The 20,846-nt window shown below is 48.2% G+C and overlaps 1 protein-coding gene across 1 annotated transcript; it reads left to right on the top strand.

Moving 5' to 3' along the window:
- Positions 1–2,645: 2,645 nt before the first annotated feature.
- si:ch211-107n13.1 (uncharacterized protein LOC798535 homolog) lies at positions 2,646–20,491 on the top strand. Its single transcript, XM_036539664.1, has 2 exons — positions 2,646–2,851; positions 18,434–20,491. Exon 2 carries the CDS (start codon positions 19,219–19,221, stop codon positions 20,464–20,466), a length of 1,248 nt encoding a protein of 415 aa, XP_036395557.1. The 5' UTR covers positions 2,646–2,851; positions 18,434–19,218; the 3' UTR covers positions 20,467–20,491.
- The last annotated feature ends 355 nt before the right edge of the window (positions 20,492–20,846 follow it).

Genomic DNA, 20,846 nt, shown 5'->3' with positions numbered 1-20,846 from the left:
GTAGATTAAACCATGACAGGATGCCGAGATCGAAAAAGGGTTTATCACTTGCAATTAGTCAGGTTCGGTAAATATTGTGAGTTCTGTCAGGGTCCAAGACCACTACAAAGCAGATGACATTAGAACAAGACCCACACTGCTCCTGATCCACTGACCAAACACTGACCAGTGCAGGCCCTAAGGGAGCTCTCACTCAAATGCACGCAAGAGCCATTCCTACCTCTGTACAACTGAAAACAGTGCATTTATATTCAAATCAGACATTTATATTCCCATTATTAGTACAGATTTGTACGCATACCAACTGAAATAACTCTGGGAAAACACCCTGTGGAAGAATACAATACTATATCATCTAGACACAACCTTCTGGTGGTTCCATTTCCCTAACATTTTCTGCTGCACCACAATATTCTTTGCTTTGATATAAATTGCCCTTGGAACATTTGGTACAGCAAGGCCCTGCCCACTGGTTTCTTGAACCAATGTCATTGTGCGCAGTGGAAAATGGAAAGCTGGGAGAGGGAACGCCAGTAATATTTAAACAATGGAGTGCGTGACTCAAGTGTGGCCATTTCAAACCACAGTCCTGATTCCACAGATTGCAAATGTGACGTCAAACCTTCAGATGTGAGGGAGGTTTGCTTTCTTTCCGCTGCTGAAGACAAGCCTTGTGTTTAACGTCTAATAACTGAACCGCAGAAAGCGACTGTCACACCGGGAGGCTGGAGAGCTGTGTGCGTTGGCTGCAGGCGCATGTGAGCTTCGGTGTTTATTTGCTGTGTCACCAACTCTGAGCGACTGCTGAACAATAGCAGATGAGAGGAGTTTTATAAAGGCAGCGGCTTCTGTTTGGACACACCTCCCTATCTGAAGCAAAAAGACCTCTTGGCCCGGTTTATTTTTCAGCCCTCTCTAAATATTTGAGCCTTTCCAAGAATGCGAGAAGGAAGGCTTCTTTTTTAGGGGTCAAAAATAATAATAACAATAAACAGTCAATGAATGGATGAATTCATTCCCAGTGTTGGGCAGCTGGAAAACTCCACTCTTGTTTCATTCATCCCAAAAACAAAGATTTATCTCATCCGTACTGTAACGCTTGCTTCAGTTCCTGGAGGATTGGTCTTTGCACCCATTAGGGTTTAGTACATATCAGTCATATTTGCTGAATGACAATGCCCTACAGCTACACAGTCCAGAATTTCTACAGGAATATTTGTGTTGAAAACAAATAACATTACTGGTGTGTCATCCTTCAGTTCAGACCCATAAAACCACAATTGTTAAAATAACCACAATCTGTTTTGATCTTAATGTGGTTGTTTATTTCTCAGCTTGTACTGAGGGGATTCATCCATGTTTGGACTTGATTATCAAAAGACCTTTCTGAAAAGGTTGGTACATTTTTTAATTAGATTAGCATTTGCTTGACACTTTGTCCAATCTATCGCAAACCCTTTACAAGTGCTAATTGTTTCTCTCTTTGTACACCAACTACACAGTCATCTGATTGGCTTAGAAGCATAATTGATCCATTTGGGCCAATGACACATTTGATTGCTCTCACTGTATCTCTTGTCCGTAGTTGCATTTCTCATTGCTGAAATCAAACTCAAAAGTCACAGCAGTGGCAGGTGTGAAATATTTCAGTAAGAGACTCCTGAGCAGAAAAGACATTCCAAGCTGCGGTTCACTGATGGGCTAAATTACTCTATGAAGAATAATCAGTCAGAAATGATGGTGATGGTGATGATGACGATGACGACGATGATGATGATGATTATCATTACTATTAGTAGTAGGAGTGGTAGCAGCCTTGGCACCAGGAGAAAATACAGAGGGGTGCAGCTGCAGTCCACGTGGGTGCACAAAAGGTCATAAATACTACTAACTGGGGGTGCACTGAGGTCTGCCCGGGGGTGCACCCCCATAGCGCCAGGCCTGGGTGGTGGTACCAGCAGTAGCAGCAATAACAATGATGTTTAAACACTTAGGCAGTATTCCCATAAAGCTGAGATGCAGACATGTAAGCAACAGACAGCAAAAGGCAAACACGAAACTACTGCAGTGCTCATGAAACATACACGTGTTTAAGTCCATCCTAATGATTCATAAATTCGCTTTGCAAAACAACAAAATATAGGATTTAACTGAATTATCGGCCACAATTCAATATAATTTACGGAATTATATGTTTTACAGTGAAATGTAATTAAGAAACATTCAACTGGATGTGCATGTCATAAACCTAATCAAAGCCTCTTTGTGACCATCGACATTTCATCAGACTTTTGATGGCTGAATGTAAACGGAATGATGTTGCAAAGGTGAATTTATTTACCTCCATGCGCATAACACCAGTCATTTTTGTTTGCTTAATAACTGTAACTAAGCGGTTCACGGGGATGAAACTATTTCCAAAAAGTGAGCTGACCGAGGAACAATGCCAAGAGTTCGGAACCAAGCCCCCGTCTCCCCTCCAGTCCCTCCCTATAAACCGCCCACCCCCACCGACTTCGGTGGCAAAGCGGAGTCATTTTACAGCGCCATACCTGCCCACCCCCCGTTGGAGTGGATTGTTCCGGCTCCGCAGCTCCAGTTTAACGCAGGCTGAACGCGCAAGCCGCTCGCAGTCAGCGCAGTGAGCGGAGCGGAAACCTCTCTGGCAACGCTGCTCCGCAGTTGACGGACACGTTTCGCTCGATCACTTACACGGTGAGCTCAGGGACGGACACTTCACACATGTCCCTGTCGCGATTTACTGAGGGGCTCAGATAAGAGAAACCGCTCCTGGATGAGGTGAAGAAACAACGAGCCTGTCCACACGTGGAATAAGAACCGCAAAACAAGGGTAAGGGCGCAATTAATTTTGTATGCTGATTCGAAGATATGACAGCACCGAATACTGTACTTGTAAGTTACATAGGGATTCTAGTATGGCATTGGCATGCGGCATGTGCATTGCCTAGTTAAATGCCCAACTGCTAATCTGTTTGGCATTTCTATATAAAGTTAGCAAGATTTATTCTTGAGATTTATTCCACCAAGTTTTTCTAACGTCAGGTAATGTCTGCCGTTGTTCCGTAAAATACGCATTTCTGACTGTGTTGTTTTGAACAGTTAGCTACATTTTGCTGATCGTTGGTTAACAGTCGATTTAAACACCATTTCAAAGTTAGCCAAAATATTGCAGTAGAATATTTTCTATTTTGTGCTGCTGTCAAAAACAAACAACATAATTAAAAGTTTGTCATGGGTGCATTGTTTAAACCATTGCTTGCACGTATTCATGTATATGTTTATTGAAAATACGGATTTCACAGTTGACTTGTAGCGTCAGGTTTCAAATGATTGCACGTTTAGGAGGAAGCGATGTTGAGCTGCTAATATAAGTAGTCCCCGCTCGTAATTAATTTAAGGACTGAATGCTTTATCAGTAGTTTGGCTGAGTGTGTTGAATGAGGTGGACTGCACTACACGTAGCCTCAGGCAGACGAGCCAGTACAACATAAATAAAATGCACGTGACAACTTGAATGTAATGAGTCATAGTAATGCGTTATTTGGATGAGAAATAATTTAGCTGAGGGGTGAACAATAGCTCAGGAAGCTCCCTTCAGATAGGCCCGTTTTTTTCCCCAGAAGTAACAGTTGGAGACATGGGGTTATTTCATATTGATACCCTCGTCAAGTATTTAAAGCGCCATTGACTCTTCAGAGGCGCCCAGCGTTATTTATGGATAAGCAAAACTGGATTTCTATTTTTAGTAAATATGCAACATTTACTATATACGTAGCATATCATGTTATAGATTGTTGCTTAGACGTCTCATTTGTGTCGCCACTTAGTTTCTGTTTGTAAATTGTTCGTGGATCTTCGGTTAAACCTCGGGGGGTGAAGTCATTCCTAACTTTGACTTGTGCGATAATTAATCTTCTGACATGTAAACTTGCATGCAGGCCCAGATTCAACTCGCCGCGCAGTATCCCGTGTTAATGGTGATGTGGCTGTGTGACAGATCTCGGGGTTCCGCGAGTTCGCGTGGTTTGTGATGGGTGGTGCGAGGCGAAGGCAGCGCAATCCACTCCCTGCAGCGATTGACCGCTCAGTGAATGTAATGAGTGAATAAGGTCTGTTTACTACCTGGGGCTAAAAGTTTATACCATAATGAGGCCTGGGTTTTGTAAACATTTAGATCTGCTTCAATGAATGGATTTTGGGCAAGAAAAGCACCATGAGCTAAATTTCCTATTAAGGAATTTAACGTAATTTAAAGCCACCAATTTAAAATTAAATGCCCTTGCATGCACATTTACATTTGCACATAAGCTATCATTTGTTTGTTTGCGTATAGCTTTCATTTCACTCCATAGATAAGGTGAAGGCGGCACATGTGTGGTACTTAGAACAAGTCCTACCATTCCAAAAACACACTGTTGCAGCTGGTTTTACAGCTGGAGTCTACAGATACAAGGCATAAAAATGTAGCTGAGTTCCTAAGCAGGAGTTCCCGTCTCAGGAACACCTGGTGTGAGAACTTCTCTAGACCACAGTCTGGGGGGGGGGCACTGAGAGACAGAAACATCTTACAAAAAACAAACAGCTCTTGATCAAGTGACATATAATGCTGAGTTCAGCAGGCGGGAATATAATGAGTTCCGTGCAAAGACTGTGACATAGTGGCACAGGGTGGGGGCATAATCTCCTCAGTCAGCCTAAACAACTGAAGGCCAAGCTGCACACAAGCGGTGTCCAGTGCTACAGGCGTTTTTCTTCCCTTCATCAGAACAGCAGTGGTACCAGTTTGCTGGATTTTGGGGACAGGTGAGCCCCTGTAAAGCCCCAGGCTTTTGGTCTCACAGGCGACTGCATGCAAGAAAAGAAACTGTCACAGAAGAGATGATATCAACAGTGATAGTCTGTAATGCTTTTTCATCTAACAGATGATCTAATATGCTAGGATATACACCCCCTCTTCCCCTGAAACCATGATTATTGCAATTTGATTTTGTGTATGATGATGGGAGAGGGAGAGGGGGAGGAAGATGTTTACTGTGAAACTGAGTTTCCACAGACTCAGCTGAGATTCAGAGACAGGGCCAAATGGCCCCGGTGCCCAGCCCCCCCGGGGGGCCTTAACGGCCAGAGAGAGGCTGGGGAGGCATAAGTCAGAGGGACAGGAGGGACTGGAGTTTGAAGTTTCAGTAATCTATTCTGTGTTTCAACACACATATCGTCAGAGCTTAAAACCTGCATTTTTACATTCACTGTAGGTTTTCGTTCCTACTGGACTTATGGTCCGTCCAGGGTAGGCACATATCCAGGAATTCATTACAGGGCAACAGGGGGTTGGGGTACGGCTTGGACAGTCTCCAGAGAAAGTTGGATATCAAAGAATGCCCCTAGTTGCAGATATTGTCTGTTTTCTTATCAAGCAACAAATAGCACTTGTTCTTAACAATTAAATGGAAGTACCACTGTTTTTTCAGTATGTATTCATTGCTCTGAACTTTCTAAACTCAGATAGTGCCAAAAAGTAGCAATTGCATATAAGGACAAACGATGAGTCCAGGCCAATATCTACACACTGCTTTGAGGAACAGCCGCACGGGGAGAGTCTTTTCCCCCGTGTTTTTGTTCTCCTCATGGAAGGGCCCTTCACTGATCCAGTCTTTCATTTACTGTGTACGAGGGCTCTAGTTTTACATGTGCAGTAATGCAATTGCTCCCAGTCATAATCCAACATCCTCCCCTTTTGAAGTAAGCTGCGAGTGCTTTTTGCTTGGCTATAGTTATTCACATGCTTTTATTCATACCAACTGTTAATGGTACTGTATGGAAAAACTGATTCTCTTCAGCCAAGTTTATGCTTAGACCGCTATTTTGGTCAAGCTTAGTTCAAACAGATTTACGGTAGAAGTCATGTTTGCCCCAAGCTGTATGTCTTGTGGTAATTGAATTTATTGAGAGATTAAATGTATTGTGATTGTGCACATTGTATTTACCCAGGATGACTGGCTCTACAGTGCACGGTTTCATTTTAAATTTGCCAGCAATTAAAGAGTCTCCCCTTTAATCATTCTGGTTTTCGTTCTTGCTGTTGTAATATTGCTGGCTAGTATTCCCTCAAAACCGCAGAGAGATGTTTACAACTGGGTGCAAAAGATCATTTGTTTTCCAGCAGTCATTTTATTGGTTGTTTGATCGTGAAGTACAGAATTCTTTGTGAATAGATTCTCTCTGCTAACCTATATGATTTAAATGTCATAGAGGAAGATTGGTGTGGGCTGGGTCCTGAGACAACAGCTAACAATGGGTGCTGTACTATTCCTATGCTGTGCAGATTTATTACAGGCTGCTGAAAACAATGGTGGATTTATCAAGACGTTGCTAAGAAAAGGTATTAAGTATCTAAACTTTTTCCCCACTGCTGTTCAGCACAAAGGCTTCAGACATCGCTGTGGGATTACGGCACATGTTAATAAGCCATAATGACTGTGGCTTTGAAGCAGCTCCCAGCGGAGCAGACGTGTGAGCAGTGCGGGGCCCCGAGGCGCACAGGCACATGCCAGGGACCATCCTCCATCCAAAGTGTTGACAGCAGCGCAGACGTCGTTAAGTCGAAACGCTCATCATCATCGTTTCCGCTCTGAAAGCGCTGAGATCACCGGGGGGTGGCAGTGCTGGTTCCGGAGCCGAGCACGTGGGTAGACAATGGCAGAAATGTCAAAGACCGCCCTCAGAAACACCACGGCGATGCAGGGTGACCTATTCACATGTGCGCAGAGTCACGTGATCTCCACACAGCACACGCCACGCTACACTACTGTGTGTTGGCTTTATGAGGGTGTACCGCTGACCTTGGGTAGTTCAGTAAACACTGGCTACAGTAAAATCCCTTCACAGAAATGTGATATACCCTTTCTCATTTGTGACTTCAGTAGTGAACGGTCTGCTACAAGACAAAACAGGTGTAGGCGTGATGGCAGTAATTTGCATAAAGCATGTCCGCATCTCTTGTGGCTCCTTTTTTAGCACGTCTGGAACAGGAATTCTCTTGGGGCTGCTAGTGGACTCTGGAAAGGTATGATGGGACTTGCATCACCTTCAGAAGAGAAATTTCTCCACTCAGTAACAATGCTAAGACTACTGATGCCCTGGCCTGATCATGCCATATAATAACTGAACTGACTCTTCACTCTTTGTATTTTGAATGGCTCCAGGAGAACTGGATTGTTACGAGTGTGCACTTGTGTCAAGAGTGACAAACATCCTGTTTGGTCCCTTGTGTGTAGGCAGCGTGAAGCCGAGATTCCTGCGGCCCTCTGCAACTTTGAAGCGTATTGCTTAAGCATTGCCTCAAGTCAGAACAAATGAGAGCACAGCTCAGGATGTGGGACATACAGAGTCAGTGTCACTCGTTCCTGTATCCATTCATTCATTTTCTTTCTCTTTTTTCAGTCTTAAAACCTATCATCTTATGGAGTTTAACCCAAATCAGTCTCAACATAGACATCTAAAAACACTGCTTGTTTATGCCACAAATGACACTTTACAGTTGAAGTTTACAAAAGGCACTGTTGGTTTTTCCTGTTTTTTTCTCTCATCGAGGTCACCAAACCATAAGTAATTTTGAACAATGTTCATTGCACAACAACATTCTCACATAACATTTTCAAGCAAACAGCCTTCTTGAAAAATCGAACATTTGTTTTTAGAGTTCCTGTTCTGTTGCGGGGTCCTCATAAAGTTGCTTGGTTATAGAGGGCAGCTTGAGTTTCCTAATTAGAGGGGAAAGGGTCCTGTGAGTGACATCATCAGGCCTTCGGCACTCTGGGTAAAGGTGCGGTGGGGGGATTTATGTGTGTGTGAGAGGCAGCTGGTTTCAGCCATTTGACAGGCCTGACTATGAGACTTCAAACACCACAATCTTCACACGAACCGTCAGGGACTCAGCTTATAATTTGACTTTATTGTTCCTGTCACTGGTTGCAGACTCCATGGTTCTATTGTGACTGCCGTCTGTGGGAACTTCCCCATCGGCACTTTCAGGAACAAAAGGGCATGAGAGAAGCTGAACTTGCCGCAGTGAAGGAGGTAATTACCAGCAGTGTTTTCATTCTATAAAAGCTGTATGTTGGTGGAAGGTGGAGACTCAGGCAAAGCAAAGAAAAAATGTGAGCCTTGCTTTCTGAGCCGTTTCACTGCGTTACGCACTTTCACTGTGTGTCATAACTGCTGTGTCCTTCTACTCAAGATCATTGCAGCAGCAGTTGTAGTGATGGTGACAGAGGTGGCTTAATTTCCTAGCCATCATTTTAATCATCATCAGTATCATTACTGTTTTTATACTCATTGGCATCCATTACCCATGGCTCTATTAATAATTGACATCCCATTGCCATTTCCCGAATCCCCCGGAGACCGGCTCGCCCCTCTCTGTGTCCCCTGTGCTGTGGTGGCAGCTGGGTAAGCGAGGCCGTGGGCGTGGCCACAGCTCAGCCGAGCGCCGCACGGTTCTGCCAGCTCTCATCATATCACCAGGCTCACCGGCATGTGACACGCATCGACAGCCGCGGCCTTGAACCCCCCCCCTCGCAAGGAACCCGGTGGCCTCAGAGGACTCGCAGGCTGTGTTCATGGCACAGGGGGCCTGCTGCCGCAGCGGGCTGACCAGCTCCTAATGAGCGCAGGTAGCATGCGGGTTCAGTGGGGTAACTGAAGGAAAATGGCTGCTAAAGGAGGCCCTGTTATTAGTCTCAGTTTGCTCATTGGATCAACACTGCAGCCCTCTGTACAGACTCAAACACTCTGGGAACTTTGGTCCTTTTTGTGGGAAAAGAAGCAATAAGGCCAAATACCGTAGTGCATGGATCTGGCACACTGTATCTACACCATAATGCATGTGCTGGCAGCATTTCAACAACAGTCCTACAACTGATGCAATGTTAGCTAGCTGACACGTTTTCTATTGACTGGGCTGTATTGAATAAAAAATAGATGGGGCAGTGCGTATCGGTTTTTCCAGTGTTTCAGAAGCCTGTGATATGCAGCGCTGTTGATGTGAGTATGTTGTGATTAGTGATTAGTGCGCTGTGGCTTGATGCAGGCTATGCTTTCTCCACAGGAGTGAAATAGATAATCGATGCTGTTTCTGTGGGAATGCAGTAATGACAGCAGGGTGATATCGGAGGGTCCTGTGAGACGCTTAGGGCACTATGAGCGGGAAACAGGGCATCACAGCTGGAAGTGGCCCTCTCTGGGAATCTGCACTTTATGGCACTTTAACCTGACCTCAACCCCCACAGCCTTCACCTTCCTCCACTCCTACCATACCCCCAACCTCCACCGCCTACCTCCTATCTCTACCTTGATATACAAAAACAATATTTATTATAAGGCCAAAGTTCAGTTATGGGTATCCGACGTGCGTCTTGTTTCCTGTATAATTATGGAACGTGCAGTAGGCTGGGCGCTGGTGTATCGCCTATGCCTTGCCTTTGATAAACTAAAAACTGATAAATGTGTTTGCACAACCTGAATCAAAACCAGACCAGCACAATAGACAAAGAAATGTTGGGACGTGCACACAGCAGTGAAATGACAGAGGCTGGCGTGCGTGAAATATTTCTGCCTGCTTCCCACTCCAGCCTGCACAAGCTTTTAATGCTCTGTGAAATGGCAGCCCAATTCACAGACGGCAAATTCTTCAGACTCTAAAAAATAAATGCCTTGGCTCTCGCTCGCATACAGAACACGTCAGCGCTGGGAACACTGAAGCAGCAGCAGCAGCAGCAGCAGCAGCAGCAGCAGCGCGGTTTGAAGCAGTTCGCTCTGAGACGCGGCATTCATAATTTAAGATGTGTGAAAAGGCCCAGGGATATGGGTAGATTTATGTATGTGTATAACACAGGCAGGGAACAGGCACTGGAGAGACAGTACATCTGGCAGAGCCTGTTCCCACAGCCAGACAGTGCTCTGACACGCCAGCCCTTGTTATGGCTGCTTTCCATCACTGCTGGGACGTGACTTTATAGTTGTGTGAACTGGAGGACACCCTTCACTACATCAGCAGAGTCAGTCATCCAGGCTGCTAACACTCAGCACATACCTGCACCAGCTCATAGCGTGCCCATCGTAGCCTCAGCACATACCTGCGCCAGCTCATAGCGTGCCCATCGTAGCCTCAGCACATACCTGCAGCAGCTCATAGCGTGCCCATCGTAGCCTCAGCACATACCTGCGCCAGCTCATAGCGTGCCCATCGTAGCCTCAGCACATACCTGCGCCAGCTCATAGCGTGCCCATCGTAGCCTCAGCACATACCTGCGCCAGCTCATAGCGTGCCCATCGTAGCCTCAGCACATACCTGCGCTAGCTCATAGCGTGCCCATCGTAGCCTCAGCACATACCTGCAGCAGCTCATAGCGTGCCCATCGTAGCCTCAGCACATACCTGCAGCAGCTCATAGCGTGACCATCGTAGCCTCAGCACATACCTGCGCCAGCTCATAGCGTGCCCATCGTAGCCTCAGCACATACCTGCGCCAGCTCATAGCGTGCCCATCGTAGCCTCAGCACATACCTGCTGCAGCTCATAGCGTGCCCATCGTAGCCTCAGCACATACCTGCAGCAGCTCATAGCGTGCCCATCGTAGCCTCAGCACATACCTGCAGCAGCTCATAGCGTGCCCATCGTAGCCTCAGCACATACCTGCGCCAGCTCATAGCGTGCCCATCGTAGCCTCAGCACATACCTGCAGCAGCTCATAGCGTGCCCATCGTAGCCTCAGCACATACCTGCAGCAGCTCATAGCGTGCCCATCGTAGCCTCAGCACATACCTGCAGCAGCTCATAGCGTGCCCATCGTAGCCTCAGCACATACCTGCGCCAGCTCATAGCGTGCCCATCGTAGCCTCAGCACATACCTGCGCCAGCTCATAGCGTGCCCATCGTAGCCTCAGCACATACCTGCGCCAGCTCATAGCGTGCCCATCATAGCCTCAGCACATACCTGCGCCAGCTCATAGCGTGCCCATCGTAGCCTCAGCACATACCTGCGCCAGCTCATAGCGTGCCCATCGTAGCCTCAGCACATACCTGCGCCAGCTCATAGCGTGCCCATCGTAGCCTCAGCACATACCTGCGCCAGCTCATAGCGTGCCCATCGTAGCCTCAGCACATACCTGCGCCAGCTCATAGCGTGCCCATCGTAGCCTCAGCACATACCTGCGCCAGCTCATAGCGTGCCCATCGTAGCCTCAGCACATACCTGCGCCAGCTCCTAGCGTGCCCATCGTAGCCTCAGCACATACCTGCAGCAGCTCATAGCGTGCCCATCGTAGCCTCAGCACATACCTGCAGCAGCTCATAGCGTGACCATCGTAGCCTCAGCACATACCTGCGCCAGCTCATAGCGTGCCCATCGTAGCCTCAGCACATACCTGCGCCAGCTCATAGCGTGCCCATCGTAGCCTCAGCACATACCTGCGCCAGCTCATAGCGTGCCCATCGTAGCCTCAGCACATACCTGCGCCAGCTCATAGCGTGCCCATCGTAGCCTCAGCACATACCTGCAGCAGCTCATAGCGTGCCCATCGTAGCCTCAGCACATACCTGCGCCAGCTCATAGCGTGCCCATCGTAGCCTCAGCACATACCTGCTGCAGCTCATAGCGTGCCCATCGTAGCCTCAGCACATACCTGCGCCAGCTCATAGCGTGCCCATCGTAGCCTCAGCACATACCTGCGCCAGCTCATAGCGTGCCCATCGTAGCCTCAGCACATACCTGCGCCAGCTCATAGCGTGCCCATCGTAGCCTCAGCACATACCTGCGCCAGCTCATAGCGTGCCCATCGTAGCCTCAGCACATACCTGCGCCAGCTCATAGCGTGCCCATCGTAGCCTCAGCACATACCTGCGCCAGCTCATAGCGTGCCCATCGTAGCCTCAGCACATACCTGCAGCAGCTCATAGCGTGCCCATCGTAGCCTCAGCACATACCTGCAGCAGCTCATAGCGTGCCCATCGCAGCCTCACTGCTGCTGGTTACAGACAGTGCAGAGGCCGGGAGGGACGCCCGCCTGGCCTCGGCCCCAGCAGCTCTCCCTCGCACGGCGGAGCCTTGCTGCATTCCCCTCATGCCTCTGTCCAGAAGGGGCAGGCCTTCTGCACATACCTGGAGTGCAGGGGGTCAAGGACAGGGATACTCTTTCGCTCTGCTCCCCTGCCCGTCACCATGGCGTTTGCCTTCATTACTTCATTCATCAGCAGTAAGGCAATACACCAGCAGCTTAACATTCCTCAGCCGAGAGGGGGCTGCCTGGTCCTCTCTGTCAGCCAGTGTGGGGTGGTGGTGCGATGTGTATCTGAAGACTCGTGAAGGCTGTCTGTTTGAATCCGAGGCAGGACTGTTCAGTTGTACTTTAGGCAAGGATATTGATCTAGATAATTCTAGTTAAAAATCTATCCCTATGGGGGAGCATTCGTACCTGAAATAACAAATGCCGGACTGATAAGACAGGTTGTTGAGGAGGAATGGTTCACGTCCTTCTGTAAACAAAAAGGCTGTTGTAAGTGATATGTTCCATCTGTACTCCTTATCGTGGCAGGTCATCAGTCACTGCGAGAGTTTGCTGTGTTCTGTAAGCTCTGTGGCAGGACACACAACCCTTGGTCTGACATTTTGCAGCAGCTTGTTTTGTCAAACCTTTCATTATGTAGCGACATCAGTTATTAGGCTTAATTAGTGCAAACACCCATTCACAGTGTTGGATGAAAGTGACGTGGATAATTTGCAGGATTGTGCCAGATTACCCTTAGGCTACTCTGCAAATTTCACACGTACAACACGTGCCCCAGTGCTCCGTAATGCCAACAACTGGAGCTGAGGCCATTGTCTGCTTGTCCTTTTGTTATGGGGGTGAGCGGGGGGGGGGGGGGGGGGGGGGTGAGTATTGCTGTCCCTGTCTGTGCAAGCGGTCCTCTTCTGGCACAAGGCTACGACTGTTGTGCCTAACAATCATTAGCTCTAAATGACAAAGGGAGGGGTATTTGATGTGTTAAGTACCCATCTCGTACTTTGGGGCTTTTAGGCTGTCCCCCTTGACCTGCTAGTGCCCTGCATGGCAGTAGAGCGGACAGATAGCCCCATACATCACCCAGCTAACACCACTCCAGGCCTCACAATGACTCAGATTTATACTTCCCAGCTTTGTCTCGGGAGGAGGCGCTGGGTGTCCCCGTTTTGTTTCTGTTTTTATTTTACTGTCATGTTTTTTTCTGAAGTAAACTAATGAGAAGTGACGTCCAAGTCTTCCCTCTTACCAGTGTAGCCAGACAGGACCATTGTCTGGGCCCATCAATAATGCACGTTTTTGACAGTGTTGCAAAGTGAGGCTTTTTTCATTCCTGAACAGGCCCTTGGGACAGTTAGTCCTTCTTTGTGGTGCTGATTTAATGACCAATTGTGATTAAAAGCCAGCACATTTTGGCAATTAATTATTAAAGGTATTAAGAAAAAAGTTCCACAAAGAACCTGGGGCCTCAAAGGCCTTATGCTGTTCAGATGTGTTAACAAGAGTGGTTTCTTGTAAAAAGGGTCTCAGAGGAGATGGTTAAGTTCAGAGTGTTTAGTTCAGCACTTTAGGTTCAGGAAATGCAGGGGTTGGTTTGTTCTATCACACATTACACACACACACACACACACACACAGCAGAGAACTGCCAGATGTTTCAGGGAGAAAGAGCATAACTTTGCCCCTTGGCTCCAATAGCAATAGGCAGCAGATGTACAACCTCAAAGCTGTGGCTGGACTGTGGTGCAATGAGGGTGGGGGTGGGGTGCTGTACAAGTTTGAAGTCATGTGACAGAGAACAAAAAAGTTTTAGTATTAAAAAAAAAACAATCTCCCTGCCCTCAGGAATATATGGTAAGGTGTTCTGCTGTTTCATGTCCTTCCTCTGAATTAAGGGACCAACTGAAATATCCCCCCTGCAGCATGCAATTAAGTAAAACCCTAAGGAAGAATGGGAGTCACAGAGGACTGTGCTAAATAGGGGGTCTGTATACCATTCCCACGCTTCAAACCTTGTGCTGAACTTTGACACCCCCCCCCCCCCCCCACTGCAGATATAACACAGGGGCTGTTAATGGACAGTCAAATAATCCAATCAATTTAAAACAAAATTGAGCGAGAAAATCCATTAGGAGCTCATTCCCCCAGTGCCTTGAGCTGGGATCCACACAACACATGATCACCATCAGTTCCCCCTCACTCTGCATTGAGGCCCTTTTGTTTGGGGTCCTGATACAGGACAGAGCACATCTGGTTCTCCTACCACAGCATGGACGATAGCTTAGCTGCGTCTGCCCTGCGGGAACAGGCCTCCAGACGGCCCCGACCGAGCTGCATGAATGCTGAGATGAGAGACAGGCACACCGGGGGTTAACTGCTGCTCACATAGGGGAGTGAAGAAGCTCTTCAGGCCATTATTGAGAGGGCCTGGTTCTAAGGAGAGTGGCAGGAAAAGGTGCAGAGCACAAATTTGTCTCATTAGAGTCAATAGAGTCTATTGTTGGCATGTAAATGATATTAGGGGCGCCCTGGTTTTACAGGGGAGGGGCTGCACTCAGTGTGACATCAGAGCAGAACCTGCAGACCTTCCCTCTTGCTGTGCATGGGGGAACATGGGTCTCCAGCAACCATCAAACCTTTATGAAGCCATGCCTACAACCATGACACATAACCCTGTGGACATTCAGTGTGTTGAGTTCTGTGGTTTCTGTGTTTTGCCCATTTTGCTTGTCTGAGCATTTTTCATGTTCTGCATTTTAACTCTGTTACATAAGGTTCCAACACTTATTATCTTGCATAGATACAGAGTGTCTCTACACTTCCAGCACAATGGGACTACTACAGTTCAGGACACTACGGTCTATAAACAGACTTCTTTCCTGCATGGGTACAAACAGGAAGAGGGCGCTATGATGTACTGCACTGATGTACTCTGGTGCAGCAACTCATCTCAACAACAAAACTCAACCTGAGTCACTGACCAATTAACTTTAAGTGACTTTTAAACTGTGAAAAACAAATTGCAAATACAAATAAAACAAATACAATATGTGCGCAAGAACTCACTTTGGAAATATGAATGCTGTTTATTGCAACTGCTCGTGTTAAAGGCCTTTCCATGGAGCATCGTGTCCATCGAGGCAATAACAATCAATCTCATGAGAGAAATAGACCAGAATTCCTTAACTTGGAGCTTGGAGTAACGCTCTGCTAACTGATGTCCTTAGAGTATGGCCAGAATGCTGTGTGTGTGCTCCATGCACTGAGCCCAGGCTCATATTCACATGGAGCTCAGCCTAAAAATGTTACCCTTGACCCAAATACTGTGGGGAGTTACAGCTTTGTACGGATGCCCTTCAGTTTATTCACTGCTACTGAACGCGATGCCTTTGTTCCTATGAGAATCAATCCCCCCCCAAAAAAAAGTTAACCGCGGTCAGCCCCAGTGAGTCTGGATTACAAAAAAAAGTACTCTCACCCTTATGGGTGTATAAGCTCCCATCCATATACCCTGCACATTAAGACAACAGATTGAGATTTCGAATTTGGGTAAAGCTATGTCTTAATCTTCTTTATGCTTTGGTGGTTTAATCCTGCCACTTTCATGTCCAGCGGTTTTTCTGTTGTATTGTAGCCTTAGACTGTGTAAGAGCCCAGGGTCCAGTGATTTGAGGTATGACCCCCCACCCCCCCGTTTTACTGTGTGCCTCAGCAAGGGTGCTGTTACCCCTCAGCACCTGTTGAGAATCCTTCCGGGAATTTTTCCTGCAGTAGAGCCATTTCCCAGCCTTCCCGGCTGACATCTGGAAAACATTGCAGTCCCTTTTAGGCTGGATTTATAGCAACAGGCTTTTGGGGGGGAGTGGGGTCACAGGGAGCGAGGTGTGGACGTGTAAAGATAGAAGGGCCTCTAAATTAGTCTTCTTGGCTATGCTTGTTTTGCAGGGTTTGTGATTTGTTTTCACAAAATTACATGACTTGTGGCATTTTTATCTGCAATATTCTGACTTGCCTGGATGAGGCTTTGATATTGCTTTTTTTTAAATCTATTTTTTGTTTTCTGCCCCCCCCCCCCCGACACACACACACATCCTGAAGTAATGCCACCTCATGAATCTGGCCAAAAATAAAATTGTCATGATTTTGTGTTTGTGTTAAACCTTAGTGCCACTGCAAAGCATTGACCTGGATGAACTACACCTCAGCACTTCCCAAGTGTTGGAAACATGTATGTATGTTAACACTGGGTTTCTTCACTATAGACAGGGATACTGAATATTTCCTGTCAACAAAGTCATCTATTGTTCCTTACTGTCAGGAAAGCCTAAAAATATTACAGCACGTTTTATGTTGGTGCTGGTTGTTGGTGCTCAATTGAAGAAGCTAGTCCTACATTACATACCGGGATGTGGTGGTCCGTTTACAGTACCAACCATTTCCTACATCTGTGGGGCTTGGTGGTGATGCAGCAAAAGGAACCAACCAGTCAGGGTTTTGCCATCATAGTTTTTGATCTCTGAGCTAAAGTGATGAAATATTTTCTGAGTGGTAAAGTGTTCACAAATAGTATGTTGGATTTTTGTGTCCTTATCAGTGAATTATTTGACCAATCCTAGGGGCCCATATGTTCTATATGAAGCTAGTTTAGACAGATCCAAAAGACTGATGTGATGGAACTTCCCAGAATGGGGCCTACCTGTGCAGGTGGAAGCCAAAATTACAACCGAAGGAATTTATTCAGTCTTCAAACAGCTGATCCCTTTCCCCGCAGTGAGACGTTTGTATCAGCAGCACTGGCACAAACAATGCACGATTCTCTCCAAGTGTCTGCTTGAAAGAATGCTCACATGTTTACTGCCAACTTGTAGCTTTCTTTGTGGAAAGAAGAGTAAGTGGAAATCACTGGCCACCTGTGCCCGCGGGTCTGAGAGGCATGAGAAGCGCAGAGGCAGTGTTCTGCTCCTGCCAGACACAGCTGCTTTTCCTGTCTCTGTTTTAGTTTGGAAGAAAGACGCTGGCATCCACACAGACTTGATAATCCGCAAGGCAACCGGGCAGACAAAACGCCTTTCATCTGCAGGGCTGGGCCTTATCGCCGCTCGCTGACACACTGACACACACACACGGTAATTGTGCGGGAACTCTCTTCAGATTTAGACACTCCCAACAGTTCACTGAACCTCCTAAAATTTGGCTCCATCCTATTATACACCCCCTCCACCCATGCCCCCCACACATACACACACACACATTCACTTTGTGTATAACCTAAAAATAAAGCCTTATGTTTCTGTACACAGCTCATTAAAAACCGGAGCCTTTTCACAGCGTGTGCCGCACTCGGCTGCAGTTTCATGTACCTTTCATTGGGATGCGTCAGGTCCCCTTTAATCGCGGCTGCGCTGTCTCCCGCCATCCGAAGAGAACGCTCGTACTTTTAGTGGTTTGGGCTTTTTTACGCAGGGATTTTTAAAATATCGGCCGACTCATGTATTATTAAGGACTACATTACAGAATGCAAATTCTGGGTAGAATCTGGGGCTCATTTGCGCAATGCAGTGTTTGAAAGCCCACTGCCTGGTCCAACAAAGAACAGAGCCTTACAGCTGGCCAGCCTTTGTGGTGGACATGGGAACTCATTTCCCTGTGTCCCTGTGTTAATTAGCCTGCAGTGAACAAGGTAATATGCATTGCTGATGGATTGGAAACATATTGGGATAAGCCTTAAAATTTCACTGTGTATACACAAACCAGAATGACTGCACCAAAATGGCCTAAAGCTGTTTCTCACAATTCCCAGTCAGATTCTCTACTTTTCTGGCATATGCATATAGTTTGTTTCAGAAAGATCTGATCAAACAGAATGTTATTCCAATGTGCCAGCTGAAAGCATGACTGATGGTGTCAACGAGAAGACATCTACCCAGCAAGTTACCTTCGTCATTACCATCATCGTAGTTACGCAGCATGGAAAAGTGTTAAGGTGGGCACAGATGTGCAAGATTTCATCGACGTAACTGCAGACTTTTCATTCCTTTTCTGATTGAAAAGCCGTGGGATTGTGCAGCTGGCATCCTGAGCTGAGCTGCTGCCACATGTGGAGGAAAACGCCAGCTCGGCTCGGGATGAGAGGCCTTCCGTTTTCCTGCATAGGGAAAAACAGCTTTGTTCCGGGTGTGTGGGGCTCAGGAGTGTGGCTGGCCCCAGACTTTGGGAGCCATGGGCTATGAAGAGATGGCCATGGCACTTCACTAGCTTAAGGGCTCTCAGCCATATGTCACTGACAGGGGAGATTCTCTGCCCTACAGAAAAGCAGCCTCAGCTCACCTTGTTTCTCTCTCATTTGTGTTTTCACAGGGAGAGAGGTCAGAGACAGTACTAGGTGTGGAAAAGAAGAAGGAAACGCGTCCATCCGTCAAGCGCCAGCAGGATCCGGAGGCATCCTGGTGCCGAGACGCCGCCCCACAGACCCAGAGCCCCGAGACAACCATCAAAAGCAAATATTTAAGTCCATTACAGCACTCCTCCCGGGGATTCTGACACAAAAGAGAGATTGACAGAATCGTGGTTAAAGAAAGAGAGAAAAAGACAGGGGCAAAAAATAGCATCCCATTCAAAGTGAACTCTGACAGCTATTTCTGGCCTTCTGTGGGCTGGTGGGCAGCCCCTTTGGCTGCGCGCTTGGAGAGCAGAAAAAGGATTTCCCTCTTCCCAACCCATTTATCCCAGCGCCTGTGTAAATACTAGATATAGATATCAATTTGTATGGCTCCCAAAGGGACTCACAGAGGCTAACTTTAGCAGACTCTGGAGGAAACCGTGCTGTTGCGGTTGCTGGAATTGGTACCCTGTCGGCTCTTCCGAGGCAGACTTCTGTGAGATCTGCGCTCAAACTGCAGCCCACTGAAAGATCCTGGCAGTCTCTGAATACTCACACGGTCCAAAGACACTGGTTGTCATTCATCACTGGTAAAGGAGAACAAGCTTATAAGTGACTGCAGAGTTTCAGCAGTAAAAGTCAGGGAGAGAGGTGTGGGGGTGTGTCCGCTCTCAGGGGAACGCCCCTCGCCCCCTGGCTGTGGGGACTAAGCAGCCCATTGCCCCTGCTGCTTTGATGTCTTTAGCCAGCAGGGCGGCGCACCATGAAGCCCCTCACACCCATTGGTTCGCCCTCCCCACTGCGGCTGCTCAACAAGGGTCCAGACTACCTGCGCAGGCAGATGGACGGAGGGGGGCGGGGCCGGTCGATCAGCGCAGTTGAGCGGCTGGAAGCAGACAAGGCCAAATACGTGAAGAGCCAGCAGGTCATCAACACCAAGCAGGAGCCGGTGCTGGTGCCCTGCGCCACCCCGCCACCCCAGCCTCGTCGCCCCCTCACGGTGCCAGCCTCCTCCACGCCCCGCCTCCCCCCTCGCCGGCCACCTGCCTCCCCCTACTCCACCCCCCGCCCACTCGCCCTGCCCGATGAGAACGAGGACGATGCCAAGAAAGAGAACCGGCAGGCAGTGGATGTGGAGGAGCGCAACCGTAGTAACAGGACGGCACCGTGCATGGGCACTCCCACCGCCCCGCTGGTGGCCCCGCACAGCGCCCCGATCCTCCGCAGGAGCACGGGCAAGCGCATGATGCGCCCCGATTCCCTCATCATCTACCGGCAGAAGAAGGAGTGCAAGAACCCCAGCGGCGCTGGGACAGGGGCCGCCAACGGGGAGCTGAAGGGGTACAGCTTTGTGCGCCGGCTCTTTCAGGGCTCCATGCGGGAGAAAAGTGGGGGTGAGGGGTCCCCAAAAATGATTATCAGGGAGGAGAGGACCCCCGCACGCGATGAGGAATCCCGCATGTCCTGGACCAACGAGAAGGATGGGCCGGATGGCGGACACGAGGCTAAGAGCTTCAGCAAGACAGAGCGCCGGCCTCCCACTCCCAGCAGCACTTGCACACTGGAAAGGACTAAGAACGGCATCAACGGCTGCAGCGGAGACCCCTGGAGGCCGAATGTGCCCCTGCGCTCAGGGGGACTGCAGCGCTCCAAATCGGACCTGCGGCTCCGCTGCTCGCTGGCTCTGTCTGAGAAGGAAAGGTTCTTCGACTATTGCGGGCTGGACCTGGACCTGGTGGAGCGCCTGGGGCCAGAGAACTTCCTGTCCGGGGGCAGCTCGGCCGACACGCTCTCCCTCGTCCTGCGCAGCGTGAGTGGGGGTGGCGGGGGAGGCGGGGGCTCGGAGGCCAGCGAGTTCTCTCGCCACTCAGGGGAGGGGCTGTTCCAGGAGGAGCTAACTGAACAGATGCCCTCGGGGGTGTCAATCATTGAGAGGAACGCCCGTGTCATCAAATGGCTCTACAACTGCAAGAACGCCGCCCAACAGGGACCCAAAGAGTCCACTGTGTAACCCCAGCAGAGCCACTGGGCTTGTGGACAGACACCATGTCCTTGTACTGTATTCCTCATTCTCTTGTCAGGTTGTTATGCTGTATTTATGTCATGGGATTTGGGGGGGGGGGGGGGCATTTTTCCAGTAAGTGCACTACTTCTCTGTGACAAGTGGAAACTAACTCTGATGCAAATGTTTGTGTCTGTGAACATATGGTTGCCCTGACGATGGATAAGAGTCTTCCCCCACTTCTTCCATGTTTGGTCATTTTCAGTGATGTCATCTTAACCCTACCCCCCATCCCATAATGACAAGGAAGGCACATAAACTGTAATAAATGATAAGCATAGAGTGGCTCTGGGATTGCCGCACTTGTCGTGTTAAATGGGCAGATTCTG

This window comes from Megalops cyprinoides, chromosome 10, assembly GCF_013368585.1.
Source record: "Megalops cyprinoides isolate fMegCyp1 chromosome 10, fMegCyp1.pri, whole genome shotgun sequence".
Lineage (NCBI taxonomy): Eukaryota > Metazoa > Chordata > Actinopteri > Elopiformes > Megalopidae > Megalops > Megalops cyprinoides.
Note: the sequence above shows the minus strand (reverse complement) of the source record. Positions and strands in the feature narration are given on the sequence as shown.